The sequence below is a fragment of the Mustela erminea genome, chromosome 20, assembly GCF_009829155.1.
Source record: "Mustela erminea isolate mMusErm1 chromosome 20, mMusErm1.Pri, whole genome shotgun sequence".
Lineage (NCBI taxonomy): Eukaryota > Metazoa > Chordata > Mammalia > Carnivora > Mustelidae > Mustela > Mustela erminea.
Genome location: NC_045633.1, coordinates 25,633,608 through 25,650,934, shown reverse-complemented (window position 1 = coordinate 25,650,934; position 17,327 = coordinate 25,633,608). Strand labels below are relative to the sequence as shown.

Here is a 17,327-nt window from a genome sequence, read left to right as displayed (position 1 = left end):
GCAGAGGGCAGGCAGCCCGGGCCTCCCTCCCCAGAGCCAGGGACAACAGGCTCCCACCCCCACCCCCACTGTAGCTCTGCTCTATTAGGGATTTACAGTAAAAACAGGAAAATTACGAAAAATCTGTACGATAAAATGTGTATATAATTTTATATATATATATACTTTCTCTCTTTTAAATATTTCCCCATGGTCCTTATCGATATCCAATGTGGATTACCTACCATGGCTATGGTATCAACAGCTTTTTTTTTTTTTTTTTTTTACACACTGGGCCTTTTGCTCCGTAAGGATCCAGCACACCCCAGACCCTTCACCTCTCCCCAGGACAAGGTGAAGGCCGCATGCAATGCGACGGAGGCCCCAGACCTTCACTGGTCGCTCGCGACAGCAGACGCAAGAGGAGGATGCAGCCCTTGGGGCCATCAGCCCTGCCTGAGCTTCCTCTTCCCAGGCGGGGGGCCTGCGGCTTGCTGGGGGTCTCCCTCAGTGCTGGATGGCAGGGCCAAGAGGAGGCTGGGAGCTTGCGCTCACCGCCCACCCCCAGGCCCCGAAGCCCCAGCCTCTCTCCAGCAAGGCCAGGGAGAGGCAGTCCAAGCTCAGCACGTGGGAGCCAGAAGCCCCAATCGATCGAGGCTTGTAGGGGTGGGAAGCCCCAGCAAGGATCACCAAGGTCATGGGGTTCCAGGTGCCAGAAAGAGCAAGTACAGGTTCCGGGCGAGGGTTAAGCACCATGGTGGCTGTGTCCCCTTGTCCTCTACACCGAGAGACCACCAAGGTGCCCCCAGGAGAAAGGTCCAGGCCCCGTGCCATGTCACCTCCCCTGTCACCGCACCCTCCTCACTCTCAGACCCTGCCCATCCTCTCCCAGCAGAGCCACAACCCAGTTCTGAGGCCCCTGCCCACCTCACCCCACGCCACACAGAACCTGCGCACATCCACTCCAGGCCCTGCCACCCCTCCCTGCGCAGGGCTCCACCTTCCTGATCCAACAGGGTACTCCCTGGGGTCACCCAGACAGAGGGACGGTTCCCAATGCCCCTGTAACTCCTGCTGCATAGACCCCGGAGGCCCCCCAGTGACCAGCCCCCTGAGCTGCTCCCACAAGGGCCGAGTGCTGCTGGTGCCGGTGCAATGGCAGGCGCGTCCCCAAGCACACGTGCACACACACACAGAGCCTTAGGCAGCCCCCCTCCCTCCCTCTGCCTTGCACGGTGCAGTCTCCGCTAAGGCTAAAGCAGGCTCGTGGTGCTTTCCGTCCCCACAGACAATCGGTTCCTCCTGCAACACCAGAGCTCAGGGCAGGGAGGGGGTTCCCGCGGTAGCTGAAGGACGGCGGCAGCCACTCCTGGGACACGTGGAGGACAGAGCCCCCACCGTCTGGGCCACAGGGCCAGGAACCTCCAGCAGACCTTCCTTCCATACCTCCCGACGCCCCCCAGCGTGAGACCCCCCCCCGGGAAAAGGACAGTCTGGAGAGAGCTGGCAGGGCCCAGAGGAAGGCCGAGTGCATACGTGTGCGCGTGTGCGTGTGCGTGCGTGTGGGAAGGCGTGCAGCACACGGTCTCACAAGACCCCATCTTCAGCCAGCAACCTCGTCCCCGCCATGAGTCTATACTGTACTCGGGTGTTAAGGGGTCTGCTCCCCATGGGACCCTCAGATGGGCACGAGGGAGGTGCCCCCCGCCTGCCCAGTGCTCCGGCCGCACCACCCAGACCCCCACCCCCCGTTGGGCACTAGGACGCGGCCGAGAAGGGCACGGAGGTGGAGGAGATGTCGGCAGACTTGACGATGGTGATGACGCTGGTGGTGGCCACCTTGGTGGGGGTGACGGGCCCACGGGCCACGGTGCGGGCGAAGGTCTGCAGGGCCTCGTACTTGGAGCGCAGCGCGTCAAGCTCCAGCTTCATGCTGCTGTTCTCGCGGGCCAGCTTCTCCACCTCCTGCTGCAGCTCCACACGCTGCCGCTCCAGCTCCTCCTTCTGCGTCACGCGCTTGATGCGGCAGCTGGCGGCGTAGCCCCGGTTCTTGAGTGTGCGCCGCCGCTGCTTCAGGCGCACCACCTCCTCCTTGGTGAGGCCCCGCAGGTGCTGGTTCAGCTCCCGCACTGACATGGACACCAGCTCGTCATCGCTGAGCACCGGGGCGTTCTCACCCGCCTCCTTCTTGACCTGCAGGGGCCACGGCACAGCGGTCAGCACAGGGGCACAGCGGGAGCCCGGAGGACGGCTCAAACCGTGTGGGCATGGGAGCCCGGGTCTGGGCTGGGGAGAGCTGGCAGCAGGCCTTCTGTGGTGCAAGCGGGCCTCCAGTCTGCCGGCAAGGCACGGGGCTGCTCCCTGCAGGGTCATGGGACGCCAGCACCCAGCGTCATGCTGATGGTTCTCGGATGGGGGCCGCTGACTACACCTGGCCATTGCCTGGTTCCCACCGGCCACCCAGAAGCTGCAAGGCTGCGGCCTGCATGTGTGCCCTGCTCTGTACATCTCCCGGGGGGCAGGACGCATAGAGGCAAGTGGGGCACGGGAAGGCACAGCAGCCCATCCTTCCACACCCCTCAGACCCAGTGGAACCTCAGAAAGGGCTTGGGCATGCTTGGAGAGCCCCCTCTCCTGCCAGACCCAGGTCTGCTCCCAGGATGAGACAGCTGACTCAAAAAAACGCTGCCGGCCCCAGAAGCAGGGAAGGCCCGAGGAGCCAGCACATGCTGTGGCTGGCCAGAGCTGGGCCCCCGAAGCCAGGGTGTATGCTGCCTGGGCCCTGTTTCCACAGGACGGAGGCCACACTACCCACGCCTGGGGGCTGGGGTGATGAACACCTCCTAGACAATGGGGACCCACCCCTTCGACTCGCTCCCAAGGACTGATCCCCTCGGATGTCAGAGCTGCCCACTCCCAAGGCCACGACCCCCAATTCTGTCACCACTGCTCTATAACACATCTTCTAGCCGACAGCCCCTTTCAGGGAACAGGGCTTCTTTCCTCACACTCAGGGCCATCCTGGGACAGAGGCACTGCTGGAACCAGAAGGGACCTTTCCTAGGCCTGAGCCTGGGACAGAAATGGGGTCTGCTTACCCACACCCCCGCTTACCTTTAACGCCTTGTTTGGTTTGGGATTAGTCGTCATAACCTGGGCACAGTCACCCGAACAGAAGGGCTTGGAAATTGGAACTAGAAAATCACACAAGAACACAGAAACGAGTGAGGTTAGGTGCTGGCCGGGCTGGGGACGGGGCCTGCTGCCGTCACAAGTGACCTAAAGCGGGGACATCCCCACCGCAGAGTGGCTCCGAGGAGGCTCATCTCCTCATTCCATGTCACCCCAAAAGCAAGATAGGAGCCAGCCAGTGCTGAGGGACTCCCCACAGGGTGGGCAAGCTGGCCACACCCCCACACACACACTCCAGCATCAGACTGTGGAGCAACCCAGACCCCCCTTGGCCGGACCCACTTTGGCCAGGCGCCCAGCAGCCACACCGCAGTCCCATGCCGCCCCGCCTGCCAGGTCTCTGCCACCAGCGCCTGGGGGCCACTGGGTGAGAGCAGCTGTGACTTCCTGTTCTCTCCCTCGGAGCTGAGACGCTGGCACCACGAGGCACAGGATACCACGTTTAAGGGCCAAAGTGCACAGCAGCAGAGCCCCCTCCCGAGATGGGCCGCACCCAGCACCTACAGGGCGTCACTGGCCCCCAGGACAGCACCCTGCCCAGGCAGAAGCCCCCAGTCCCCCTGACATAGCCTGGCTGGAGAGGAAGGGGCCCTGGGGGGAGCACGCCCCCGCCCTGGCCCAGCCCCACCCTTCCCAGCAAACCTACCTCTGCACAGGGCACCGCTGCTGTGACATCACCACCAGCCCTGGGCTGCCCTACAGCCCTGACCTGAGGCCCACCAGGTGGGCGGGGTCCCCCTCCAGCGGCCAAGCCAGGATCCGGGAGGTGGGGAGCCGCCACTGTGCGAGCTCACGAACCGTCTGGCGGGAGTTGTCCCCGGCGCCCGCCAGCCCCCGCCGTAGCCCGCCCTTCTAGTTTTCGCGTCTGCATTGTGTCACACATTCTAATCATTCATGAAAAAGCCAGCCAAAGCATCCCAAGCATGATTCCCCTCTGATAGTTGCCATGGCGACCTTGGGATGTAGCCAACCCCTGATGGTCGTCATGGAAACGGAGAAGCCCACAGCAACAATGGCTTTGGGCAGCCAGCACAGACATCACAGGTTGTGGGACAGTAAACAAACCCGTGCGCCCCCGAGGCTGGGGGGAGGGTGGGCAGAGGGGACCGGACCCTAGACTTGCTGGCACACTCTGTCACTGGGTTAGGAACTAGGCAGGATGAACTGAGCAGAAAGAACATCAGAGAAACGCATGGCGGGCAGGGGGGGTGAGCCTCACCAAAGCCTCCATCTCCAGCGTGAGCAGGACTTGGGTGGGTGTCTCCACCTCGCCTTCTTTCGCCCTGGGACGAAAGCCCTGGGACCCCGCGTGTGGCATGGCCTAGACACAACTCCCACTGCTCCTGCCTCCAGCACCTTGCCAGCCTGCCGTTACCGGAGGGTGTCAGTGCCCAGGCCACTGGGCCCCCCATCGCCCAGGCAACACGGCCACTTTCCCGGGAGCTGACACTGGATGACAGCGAGCAGCACAGCAGCAGGGCCGGGGCGGGGCCCTCCCTCGGGGGGCTCCGGGCTCCCCTGCACCCCCCACACATGTGCATGAGACAGACACGCAGACATGCAGCAGCATGGGGGAACGGCAGCAGGGACCAGGAGCTGCCTCCTGACAGCAGCCTGACCCCCAGCCTCTTTGGTGGGGGGGCCACAACCAGCACTCCTCCCTCCGGGTGCAGGGGTCCTACTGCGCCAGATAGACCACCTAGAGGGCTGGCAGGAGCCAGGCAGCTGGGAGAGCCCTGAGAAACTTTTCCACGGGCTGGGTGTCATCCCAGCACACGTCAGCGCACAGGGCCTGGAGCCGCCAGCACATAGCTGTGCGGTGAGTCACGGCTGTTTACAGAGCGAGGAGCTCACATTCCCACAGACCGAAGGCCCTCCCACCCCACACGCACCGCCCAGCCTGCCTGACGAGAACAGGGAGGCCCCAGCACAGGAGGGACCTCCGCTCAGACCCGGAGCAGCAGGAGCAGCAGGGGCATCCGTGCCTCCCCACACCGGCAGGCTGGCTCAGTCAGCACCTGGGGCCATGGGGCTGCATTCAGGGCGGGTACACCTCCTCAGAGAACCTGCCCTCCATGACAGTGCCTGGGGGAATGTCCAGGCAACCAGGATGGTCATGGGACAGGGCCACAGCACTCCACGGGCTCGGCCCCCTCCACTCCACAGAGGCCCCAGGAGGGTCCACTGGCTATGTCTGCAAGGTTGAGGTCACCTGGGCAAAGCCCCATGTCCACCAACTCTGCACCCCATCAGCCTTCTGGGCACAGGACACAGATGACAGCCCTGGCATAGATGGGGCCCACTGGGGTCCAAGCGAGGAGGGACACCTCTCTCTGTGGGAGGGTGCCACACTGGGTCTAACCTCTGGGGAACCCCAGCCATTGTCAGAGCTCCTATTCAACAAGAGCGATGTGAGGCCTAAGAGTGAACGGGAGTACACGTGGAGGTGATCATCGCCGTGAGACAAAGTTGGGGGATAAGCCATAAAGCTCTTCTCTCCGCAGGCCTTATTCTCCTCCTCTGAAAGTGAGGGGATGGGAACTAGGGGTCCCAGGGTTCTGTTCAGCTTGCAACCTTGGTTGGGCAGAGCAGGTGATGCCAGAAGAGACCCTGACTGGAGGCTCCACCCAGCCCCCAGGGGCCTGGGGCCTGCACCAGGAACCCCCTGTGAAACCAGAGACCCTGACATGGGTGGGCAAGTCCCAGGCAGGGGCAGACACTGTCCCACGGCCCCCTGCCCACCAGCTGCTGGATGGTGGGCTGCTCCAAGGGTCACTTCGCAGACTCGGCGGCGGCTCGGGGAGTGAGGAGTAGGCCGGGCACTGCCCAGTCTCTCCAGAGCTCAGTACATGGGCAGACGCGGCACCATCACGCCCCTCTGCCGACCCCAGCAGACAGCAGTGACCTGAGGTCCCTGCTAACACGCAAGGCAAAAAACCCGACAGTTTGCTTTTGAAAACGGGTTCAGAAACACATTTCAAATGTGTGCGAGTTTGTACAACCACTGATTTTAGAACAACTGCCCTCAAACTGCGCATGTAAAGCTCTGAACCTCATGCAACCTCGCGGCCGCCAGAGTGCATGCAAGAGGAACTACCTTCCGGCCTCAGCCAGACCCCAGCTGGGCTGAAAGACCGAGGCCCCGACAGGCCGGGCAAGAGCGCAAGCCACACAGCTGCCCCTTCTGCCGCAGCCACCAGCCGGCACCCGCCTCTCCAGCAGCTGCTCGAGAGGACACTGCGGGCACCGAGTCCTGCCACCACCGACTGACAGAACCTCAGCCACGCATGCACGTGCTCCCCACGGGCTTTCCTGAACTCCAGTAAAGTCGCCTCCCGAGCAGCTCCACAGCCAGAGTCAGGCAGGGACACCCCCGAAGGCAACCGTGAACCTCCACACTCCACTCCCACAGCCGTGGGGACGCTGCTGGTCAGAAGGGCTGCATGGTCAGCCCTGAGAGCTCGAAACACCTTCTGGGGCACTGCTCTCCTGACTGAGGGAGGCTGGTTTCAACCCAAGGCCTGGTGTGCAGCTAAACAAAGTCAAGGGCAAGACTACGCTGAAAAAGAATAAAAAAAGGAACCGGCAGTCTAGATGGGGAGTCAACTCTGGGGACGGCACAGATGGGAACAAGTTAGGGAGCCCTCCCTTCGGGCCACACAAAGAACGGGCCAGGTCATCCAGGTTCAAGAGTCCAGAAGGGCTTTCCCAGGGCCAGGTGAGCTGGAGGCCAGGATCCCCAATCCTGCATCCCCTAACAAACACCAACTGCTAGCCCACTGTCTGATTCAGCTCATCTGGGGCAACTCAGAGCCCAGGCCATCTGCAGTGCGCTCTGGCCCTCACTGGGCTGGACTCAGGTTCGGGACCCTGGGGGGACATCTGGTCCACCCGCAAAGCCAGGCGGCTGATGGGCACAACGTCCCCACCCAGACAGTCCGAGGTCTAGAGAATGTCACAGAAAAGAGGCTTTTGGAGTCTGACAGGGCTCTGACCCTTACTCAGTTGGACAAGCCCACACCCCGCAGGGTGGGCTCTCAAAAAAACTCTCATTCTTGTTCTGTGTGGAGTGAAGGTGACTGCCACTCCCCGTGCCTGCCCCCTCCAGCCCTCCCAGCCAACTATTCTACGCCCGCTCTCCCAGCTCTCCAAGGGGGTCTCCTTGGGGAGAGGGGGAAGGGTAGGAGGGAAACGGGAAGGGACAGAAAGGGTTCTGTCCTGGAACAGATCTCTGCTCCTTGCAGAAAACAAGCCCCTTGACTCGCCCTGATGGGTGCAAACCCCAAAGCCAGATGCCACCGTGACGTGACCACCTCTGTTCTGGGGGGCTGTGGGCCTTCTCAGGGGGAGACCCAAAGCTGGGCACCCCTCCCAGCTGGCTGCACAGTGGGCCCGTGTCCCACAAGCACAGGGTGACAGAGCCAGCTTGCCCCCCAAGCTGACGCCTCACCCAACTGAAGACAGGTCTCAGGACCAGGAGGACTCGTACCTCCCACCCCGCTCCCCTCCATGTGGGGGTGTACCCCACCAGCCCGGCCCACACCCAGTCCGCAAGCTGGCCCTGGCTGGCCGCCCTCCGCCAAGACATGACTGTCTGCCTGGCTTGGAGGACGTCTGGTCACCTTGCGTTTGCAGTTCGAGGAAGCTGTGTCATCCTGGCTCTGTCCGGAGGTGACTCAGGCGGCTGCTAGGCTGACAGCAGGCTGACTGCTGGACCTCCCTGGCCACACCCCGGCCCCTCACTCCCCCGGGAACCCTCAGGGTGGTCCTCCCGTCTCCAGACTCCGCTCTGGGGCTCTGTCCATGCCATGGCTGCCCAGGGGTTCGACCGGCCCCAACCTCCACATCCAGCCAAGGTTACACAGCCAACATGTCTGACAGGCCCTGGAGATGCGCCCTATCCCCATACCTGCCTGCATCCTGTGTCTCCAGTGCATGACGACCCACCATGGCACTCGTGCAGAAATCATCCCCTACGCCTCACCTCTCCTTCCATGTCCGCCTGCTGAGCCTGGCCAGCTAGCCTCAGCCCACCTTCCTGGAGAGGCTCTGGCCCGCCAGCGCTACCTGGCTCAGGCTTTGGCTGCTTCTGTCTGGGCCTTGGTCCCTCAAATGAGGGCCCCAGGGCAGGTAGAAGAAACCCCTGCCCAAAGGCCCTCCTGAGCCCCTCACTCCCCTGGCCACCTGTCGCCTCCAGGCCCCCACCTCTGGCTTCCAGAGCCTCCGCGATCAGTGCTGGGCTCCCACCCTCTTCCCCCAACCCTTGCTTCACCAGAAGGCCCCCTCCTGCCCTCCCTGTGGTAGGCAGGTACTCTCTCACAAGGACACATCAGGGCTGAGCCCAGAACTTAGTCCTGGTCTTTCTGTCCCAGGTTTGCCTCCCTTGCTGGATGGAGGGCAGGGGACATTCTTAACTACACCTGCTCCCCTCAACTCTCCTCAAGGGAGAGGCATGCCACCTGAGCACACATGCCAGCACTGCACCGAAGGGAGGGCATCGGGGGCACCCCAGCTCAGGACGTCCTGGCTCCCCTCATCCAGGGCAGCCCACACATGGCGCAGGAAAGCAGGCAGGGTGCTTCCCCACCCTCCGGATATCAGACTCTGCCGCCACAGGCCAGGTGGGGAGGCTCCGGGCTCCGTGTCCTCATCTAAAGTGGGGGTGCAGGAGAGTGTACTGTGTGATCCCTACATTTATTTCCACCTGTTCTAAGGATCTATGACTTGAAGAGAACACTTTCAATTTCCTGAAACTAGAAGAAAGAGGAAACATGACGAGTCTGTGACTTACAAAAAGCAAAAGTAAACACGGGAGCCATGCATCTTCCAGTGGCCGGGAGCAGGGAGGCGGGGAGCAGAGGGGAGGGTGAGTCACTGTTTACTGCTCGGAGCAGCACACAGAGAAGCTCACAGCTGCCGGGTTCCATTTCCCGTGTGGACTAGACCCTAAAGCCAGTAAGTCCACTCCAGAAACCTTCAGACTCGGGAATAACCAGGACGCAGGCCGGACTCCTCCGCTGCCGGGAGCCAGTTCATAGACTCTCCAGCTCCCGGAGCCCCCAGAACGAGCACATGTGGGGCCACGGACATGCGGAGGGAAAACGGTGGGTCAGGAAAGCAAGCTCACTCAGGCAGCTGGGCCCTGGAGACAGTGCTGGGACGCAGCAAGCCCCGGAAACGGCTTCCCGGAGTAGCTCCAATTCAACTCCCATTTTTAGCAACCACCTTGAGTGAGTGGGGCTGAACTTGGATCGCGTCCCTCAAAGTCCAGCTACGTTCAAGCACAGAAAGTAAACGTGTTCCAAAGAGAAGCCCTGCATGTGTTTTTGAATCAGGGAACTGTATTTTGGGATCACAAGAGGACCAGCGCTAGGATCTGAAAGCAGACCTCCCCCTCCAGCAAACACACCTACTGGGCTGCCCAGGGAGGGATGCTCTCCAAAAGGTGTCAGCTACCCACAATGCAACCCAAGGCTGGAGGTGTGCCTCACCCACCTGCACAGCCCACCTTAAACTTCCTAGACCCCTCCCACCTGCTTAGAGGGCCACTTTCAAAAGCCCCACCCCAGAAGCCAGGGTGCTTGGAGACGGCCCAGCTCCCAGGGCACACAGCTGTGCTCCCCGTGAGGGCTGGAGCAACAAAACCGCGCCAATGCCAATGCCAATGCCAATGCCAATAGTGGGGACAGGGGACAGCGGCCAGACTGGGCGGCCAAGCCACACCAGCTCAGGAAGCCACTGATTCTATCTGCCGTGCGGGGCGTGGGTGCACCAGCCGTGGGAGCTTCCTGAGGCCAGGCGCCTGGCGAGAGAAGGCGGCTGAGTGTGGGGACCTTCTGCACTAACAATTCATTCAGCATTGAGCATTCCTGCCTGGCCCCGTAGAGCAACGTGAAAGGTAAACAAGAACACAATCATTACTGCAGGACAGAAAGAGCAGGGAGCTTCCAGCAACCCCCAACACCAACTGCTCCACGACTGTGTACCGCTTTGTGAAAAGACTTCACAACACGTGGCCAGAGAGAACACCATGACAGACAGAAGGCAAAGCGGTCTGCAGCACCTTAGAGCTAGGTGGAGAGTGAAGCATGCCCAGGACCCCTCCCAGCCTCCCGGGGACGCCTGCGGAAGCCCGCGGGCGGGGACACCGCGTCCCCCCAACTCAGCAGGGTCACAGAAGAACCCGCAGCTGGAAGAGATGGAGACCCCCACTCGCAGGTGGGGAAGAGAAGACTGCAGGCTGTTGGGTTTAGGGAAAGTGACACGTTTGCCCTGCCCCCCTCCCCACCCCAAAGCTTCCACACCAAGGCCTCCCTCCTGGGAAGCCTTGGCAGGTCAGCTGCTCTGAACGCGACCTCGGTCCTGATTCCCCTAGTCCTGGCGCTCCCGCCCTCTCTCCCATCCCCGCCGAGTGCGGGTGGGAAGCCACCGCCAGGCAGGGCAGCACCCGCCGTATCGGCCCTGAGCGACCACGCGCTTCCCTGCACGTGGCCGTTTATTTTCAACCCCCGCCTTCCCGCCTCGGAGCGCATCTCCCAGGGCTAAAGCCAAAACAGGCGGTGGGGGGCTCGACAGGGGGCGCCGGGCCCGCCGACACGCCCCGGGCTCCCCCAGCGCGGCCCCCGGGAGGACCCACCGTCTCCCGCTCTACCTCGGAGTGGCCCGGGGGTCGGGGCGCGCTCCCGGGCCTGAGAAAGAGGAGCCCCGGCCCGCGCGACGCGCTCGCGGCAGGGCACCTGACGGCAGGTGCGCGGGCCGGTGTCTCGGGGTCCCGCCCAACTTCGCCGCGGGTCCAAGGCGGCCGTGACTCAGCCGCGCGCGGGCCCCGGCCCCGAACCGCCCCCGCCCCGCCCCGCCCCCGGCCCCCAACCCGGCCCCCAACCCGGCCCGGCCCAGCCCCGCGCGGCCGCTCCTCACCTGGAGTCGCGCGGGGGGCGCGGGCGCGCGGCGGCTCCTCGCGGGCACGCGCTCTCCTCGCGCTCGCGCTCACTCTCGCGCTCCTTTTCGACCGCCGCTTCCGCCGCGCTCTGGGGCTCCGACTTCGCGAAGAACAACAAGTCCCCCCCGCCGCCCGCCGCCAGCCCGCCCGCCCGGCTCCCCAGCATCTGACACCGCTTCCGGGATCGGCGTCGGCGCGCGTCACGCCGCCCCGCCCACCGCGCGCCGCCGCCGGGCCTGCCCGCCGCCCCGCCCACCGCGCGCCACCGCCCGCCGCCGCCCGCCACCGCCCAGCCCTGCTCTCGGCCCCGCCCACCGCTGGGTCCCGCCCCTTGTCTGCGGAGCTCCAGCCCCGCTGCCCCGCCTGTGCAAGGCGGCGGCTGCAACCTGTGCCCACAGGTGTCCTGAGCCCCCCGTGATGACATTCGTCCCCACTAAGTGAGCCCACCCGGAAGCACCCGCACCTCCCACCACAGCGCACCGTAGCCGTGTTGCTCTCCTCTGGAGCCCCACTTCCCCGACAGTGCATTCTCTCATTCCCATGGAGCCTTCAGGAGACCCTGCTGTCCCCAGGGGTGGTCCCAGCGCTATCCTGCCTTGGGGTCAGGGGGCTCCCCAGAGGAGTCCAGCTGGAGTTCACGCCCCAGGGGACAGTGCGCTGACCAGAGAGGAGTGGACGCATTTCAGGGCACACCCACCCTGTTCCAGGGCCACAGGCCCACAAGAGATGCAATGCATCTGGCATTGCGCCCCCCAGGGACATCCCCATCTGTCCTTTGATTTCCCTCTGTTGATCAGGAAATGGGTAAAGAGGGGCATCTGGGTGGCTCAGTCAGTCAAGTGTCTGCCTTCCACTCAGGTCGTGATACCAGGATCCTGGGACCCAGTCCAGTATCTGGCTCCCTGCTCAGTGGGGAGTCTGCTTCTTCCTCTCCTTCTATCCCTTCCCCTCTGCTTGTGCGCTCTCTCTAATAAGTAAATAAAATCTTGGGGGAAAAAAAAAGAAGAGGATAAAGAGAATTATTTCTCTTCTATAGGTACGGTGATAAACAGCTTTGGCCCAGGGCCTCAGCGCAAAGGACTCCAAGGCCCCAGGGGCCTGCAGAAGAGTGCCTGGCTAGATCCCCAGCTCATGGTTGCAAAGGCAAGCCCAGAACAGTGCCCCTGGCTCCAGAAGGGAGTAGCCTGGTTCTGTCCCAGGTAGAGGACAAAGTTGGGGAGAGGTCCCCTCTGTTAAAATCCAAAACAAGCAGAGACTACCCTGGAAAAGTCTCTGAACAGACAAAATCAGTTTAGTCATTGAAAGCGTCATTGAGCTTATTCTGCAAGTCTAAGATGACCCAGGTCATCCCCCCTGCTTCTGCAAATCACAAGCAAAACCGAAACTGCTTCCCGAGGTTGTCGAGAGAGAATCACGACCCAGGTCCCTGTCATGGAGGAAACTTCTGGTATGAGAACCACTAATCCCATGAACAGAGCACTCACTATGCTCTCACCACAGAAGGTGCTGTGTGACCCCAGAGTCCCACTCCATGCCTGGTGGGAGCGCTCTTGGTTCCCCTGGCTGTGCCCGGTGTTCTGGTGGGAGAGCTCCTGGCTCCCCTGAGTCCTGCCCCTTCTTTTCATGGGAGTGCTCCCAGCTAGCCAAGTGTCTTTTTGGTGTGTGTATCATATACTTAGTAAGTCCTATTTGGGGGATTTGTTGGTTTTCCTTCTGTTACGTGGCAACTTTTGACATTACATGGTGTCAGAAGTGGGATAAAAAAAAAATCCCCCCCCACACACAATGACTCCAAGACTGCTGTGCAGACAGGTCCTGGCTCCCACATAGCCCACAGAGCTCAGTGCTTTCTCGCCAACCCTGAGATTTGCAGGTGAGTCTCTCAGATCTGAGCTCTGCTTTCTGGTGTTCCGAGCTCTCCAACCTCAGTGCGCATACCTGCCCAGATGGCCAAAGGGTTTTGGAAACATTCTTTATTTTGCATCCTGCGAGGACCCCTTTGGAGCTGTGTTTTGGGAGTCCTTTCATCTTCTAGCAGCTTCAGCATGCCCATTAAAGAATGCATCCCATTGTCTCCGAATGAGTTTTTGGACAGAAAAAAAAATTAAAAAGACATGGGTTTTTGTTGTTATTGTTTTGTTTTTGTTTGGGTTCTGGTTTCAGGGGTGGCAGTGAGGATTGGTAAAGGAACAAGAAAATAAGTTTGTCTTAGAGCAAAATGATTATTCTGGAATAAGAAAGGAAAAAGATAGGAAAAGCCTAAATGGATATAGAAAGTTGCAAGAGGTTTGTGGAAAAAGATCTTGAGAAAGCAATTTAATGTGTGGTCAAGCGGCCTAAGATTGGAATGAATTTATTTAACCTCAATAGATCTCACTCTACTGACTGTGCCTGGCTGGCTCAGTCAGTAGAGTGAGTGACTCTTAATCTTGGGGTCATGAGTTCAAGCCCCATGTTGGGCACTTAAATTAGAAAAAGAAAAACAGATTTTTAATATCAAAAGTACACTGGTACAAAATTAGAATTTTGTTTTTTCTTGGTTAAAATCACAAAATTTTTTTTTAGGTTATCTGTCTGCCCCTAATCAGAAATTTTAAACAAAGGATTACTTTACTTTTAATGTAAACAAAGATTCTGTATTTTAGGAATATAATTTTCCTGTACTTAACAGTGTCTTTACCAAGTCCTCGATTACCTAGAAAAAAACAACTGACTCTTCTCTATTAAAAAAAACTAAGGTCATTTTTGCAACTCAATAACTTTCTGTATTTGCTTTTGAAATTTTTAGTTGTCACTTTGGTACCAGTGGATGACTAGACACTGTTTTCATGGCGAACTGTGATCCTATCTGAGCAAGTGTTTTAACCCTGGAACTATTTTTGACAAATTTCTCAAAAACCAAATTATTTTGTTTGTTTGTTTGTTTGTTTTAATCCACGTTCTCTTTTTCTTTTTCTTTTTTGAAAGATTTTTTTTTAAGATTTTATTTGTTTATTTGACAGAGCGAAATCACAAGTAGGCAGAGAGGCAGGCAGAGAGAGAGAGAGAGGGAAGCAGGCTTCCCGCCGAGCAGAGAGTCCGATTTGGGACTCGATCCCAGGACCCTGAGATCATGACCCGAGCCGAAGGCAGAGGCTTAACCCACTGAGCCACCCAGGCGCTCAAAAGATTTTATTTATTTACTCGACAGAGAGAGAGAGAGAGAGCACAAGCAGGGGGAGTGGCAGAGGGAAAAGCTGACTCCCCGTTGAGCAGGGAGCCGGATGTGGGACTTGATCTCAGGATCTCGGGATCAGGACCCGATCCCAGATGTTTAATGGACCGAGCCACCAGGCATCCCACAAAAACCAAATTCTAAATGAAGTTCTTTTGACCTCAAACTAACTTTGGGATTTTAAAAAGGGCCCCTGGACTATCTTTGTTCTCTGTCCTTATAACAGAAAAATGCTGAACTAATTAGGCTTATTTGATATGTTATATTACATGAGAAACGTTGTCAAATAAGATGTGAGGATAAACCTTCTTTAGCTTATATTTGTACAAATCCATGTTAAAAATATGTGCATTCCAGAAATTCTATGAGATTCTTAAAAACCTGACATGTCCTGTTATAATTTATCCATCATGATTCTAGTTACTGTTTTAAAATGTATCACAGAAATAATCAACCTTTCTTGTCAATAGCATTATAACAAATTCTCACAGCTCTTTAACCATGGCCATTTTAAGTCTTTTTGCCATTTATAGACACTCATCGTTTTGCTCTAATGCTTTTGCAAAAATGTTCCCGCAAAAATGCTTCTTCTTCAAAGACATTCCCAGGAAAGATTCTGACAAGCATTCTAGAATGCAGCTCTTCTGATAACCTCAAGATCGTAGCACTGAACTGAGCAAGAATTTCTAAAACTTTAATGGAAAATGGATTGATTCATAAAGCCACTACCCCAAGATGAAGCAAAGCAAAAATTGATTGCAAAACATGGGACGAAGGGATAGAGAGGACTGTAATTTGGACGACCTGGATTACAGCACTGCTGGTTCTTTGGTGTCTTGTTTTCTGGGTGTAAAGGACCCCTTTTCTCCTCTGTCTTAAGCTATCTGTGATGTACAACAATTTGGTAAAGTTGTTCTTTACAGCAGAGGTTGAAACCTGTTTCTTTTTTCCACCTATCTCATCCTCCAGAATTCAGAAACTCTTACTTTTTTAAAAAGATTTTATTTATTTGACAGAGAGAGAGATCACAAGTAGGCAGAGAGGCAGGCGGGGGTGGGGGAAGCAGGCTCCCTGCTGAGCAGAGAGCCCAATGCGGGGCTCGATCCCAGAACCCTGAGATCATGACCTGAGCCTAAGGCAGAGGCTTTAACTCACTGAGCCACCCAGGCGCCCCCAGAATTCAGAAACTATTATTAAATATTCTTATTTTTCATGACAATATGCGTGTTAGCATTGGCTGGATAACAATCTGTTCTCCCAATAACAGGACACAACTGGCTTACCTTCCTGGCCTGGAGAGGTTCTTGAAAGTCCAATCTGAGTTCCTTGTGAAAAGTTCCAGCAAAGCAGAGTTAAAAGCACCTATATGATTGATCACTCGTCCTGTGCATTTGTATAAATAATTGGACTGAGCGTATTGAAGCTGGTCTTAATCTGTGAACAAATTAGCCTTACTATGGTTATCTTTGATAGAAATGGGAGATGATTACAGAGAGAAAAATTGTGTTTCAATAATAACGATCCTTGGGGATATCAGATTCTAGTGCTGTTTCTTGTCTTGGAGGTTTTGTTTTATAGCTATAGATGGGACTAGATCCTGAATTTCAGTTTCCTCCAGAATTTGGCTAGAATTCTCCAAGCTATCATCTCCAGGTCTCCTACTCTCTTGACTCAGAATCACTATGAAACTAAAACCGTCCCAGAGCTGTGCGACCAAAAGCTTGACTCCTTGATGTCAACCTCGGAGAAATCGCCACAACAGCCGGTGTGTGGACAGTCTCTGTGTCTGCTGCCATGTGGCTGCTTAGAAAAATTACTGGGGACGTTTGCACTGCAGACCAGGAAGATGGGTTAGATCACCGTGGCCGGCAGTCACCCCACCTGAAGACGCTCCAAACCCAATGTCTAGAAACTCAGCCGGCTGCTCTCCAAACTCAGAAACTAATTTGTAATTTGCCTGAAGGACTAACCTTTGTTTTTCCTGTGTTTCTGTGGGCGCGTCTGTCATTAAATTACCTGATTGCTTACATCATTTGGGGACCTGATTTGGTGGAAGCCCACCTACAACATGGGCGTCTGACGGACTGTGTCCTCAAGTTCTCCCCGGCCTGCATGATGGTGAGGCTGCGGGATTGCTAAGGCTCACGTGCGCCTTTGTCTCAGACAATTGTAACCCATTTAGTGTATTTGATTGGTGAGCTGTTGGCTCCTGGGAACCTCTGTTCCCGGGGACTCTCCGATCCTGGCTATTGTCATCCTTACTGTGGTCGGACTGACCTCTGCAATAGGTCGCACACTCTCCAGGGTTTCAATGCCGGTGGGCAGCCACCCATGTGCTGAACGGTGTCCACGAGGACCAGACACCTGGATGAAGTCAACAAGAACCACAGAAGCAATGAAGATGGGGATGACACGACCCTCCGGCCTGAAGACTCAAGCAGCCAAGGCAAGAGAACCCCACTGACATGATCACCAACAGGGAAGAATTGCTAAAACCCAAAACAAGAGACCAACCTTGAAAAGTCCCAGTTTAGTCATAGAAGGCTCAGCTGATCCAGGTCATCCCCTGCTCGTGCCTCTGAAATCATAAGCAAAACCAAAACTGCCTCCTGAAGTTGTCGGGAAAGGATGGCGCCCCAGGTCCCGGTCGTTTGGGAAACTTCTGATACGATAACCAATTACTGCGAACAAAACACTCACTGGGCTCTCACCATGCAAGGAGCTGAGTGACCCCAGAGCCCCGCCCCGTGCTCCGGCGGGAGTGCTCCCGGCTTGCCAAGTGTCTTTTTGGTGTGTGCACAATAAACTTAGGAAGTCCTCCTTGGGTGATTGGTTGTTTTTCCTTCTATGACGTAGGAAGTTTTGACACAGCCCAAGGGCACGTGCTCCTAATCTCACTTTCCCCAGCTCTAAAATGGGCTCGGGGAAACAGAACGAGGATGGATTCATCAGTAAGTGACGTTGGAACAATGTGATGACCCTTCACACAGCACCCCAGCCCTA

General features: G+C 57.5%; 1 protein-coding gene across 5 annotated transcripts; it reads right to left on the bottom strand.

Annotated features, from left to right (window-relative positions):
* Window positions 1–237: 237 nt before the first annotated feature.
* On the bottom strand, window positions 238–16,900 carry MAFK (MAF bZIP transcription factor K). 5 transcript variants are annotated; one of them, XM_032326971.1, is made up of 3 exons: window positions 16,839–16,900; window positions 3,094–3,173; window positions 238–2,172 (listed from the first exon to the last, which is right to left on the bottom strand). In XM_032326971.1, the coding sequence occupies exons 2-3, from the start codon at window positions 3,127–3,129 to the stop codon at window positions 1,738–1,740; spliced, it is 471 nt and encodes a 156-aa protein (XP_032182862.1). In that variant the 5' UTR covers window positions 3,130–3,173; window positions 16,839–16,900; the 3' UTR covers window positions 238–1,737. The 5 variants fall into 5 exon arrangements, with proteins under 5 accessions (XP_032182862.1, XP_032182859.1, XP_032182860.1 ...); XM_032326968.1 differs by lacking the exon at window positions 16,839–16,900 and adding an exon at window positions 11,089–11,315; XM_032326969.1 differs by lacking the exon at window positions 16,839–16,900 and adding an exon at window positions 10,823–11,011.
* Window positions 16,901–17,327: the final 427 nt, after the last annotated feature.

Bases quoted from the DNA above. Each gene is read 5' to 3' on its own strand.
- MAFK (XM_032326967.1), bottom strand. From the start codon at position 9,098: ATGGAACCCGGCAGCTGTGAGCTTCTCTGTGTGCTGCTCCGAGCAGTA. The intron at 3,174-8,962 runs GTAAGTCACAGA...GTGATTTTCTAG, and splicing joins CGTGTTTACTTTTGCTTTTT to TTCCAATTTCCAAGCCCTTC. The intron at 2,173-3,093 runs GTAAGCGGGGGT...TGGCCCCTGCAG, and splicing joins AACCAAACAAGGCGTTAAAG to GTCAAGAAGGAGGCGGGTGA.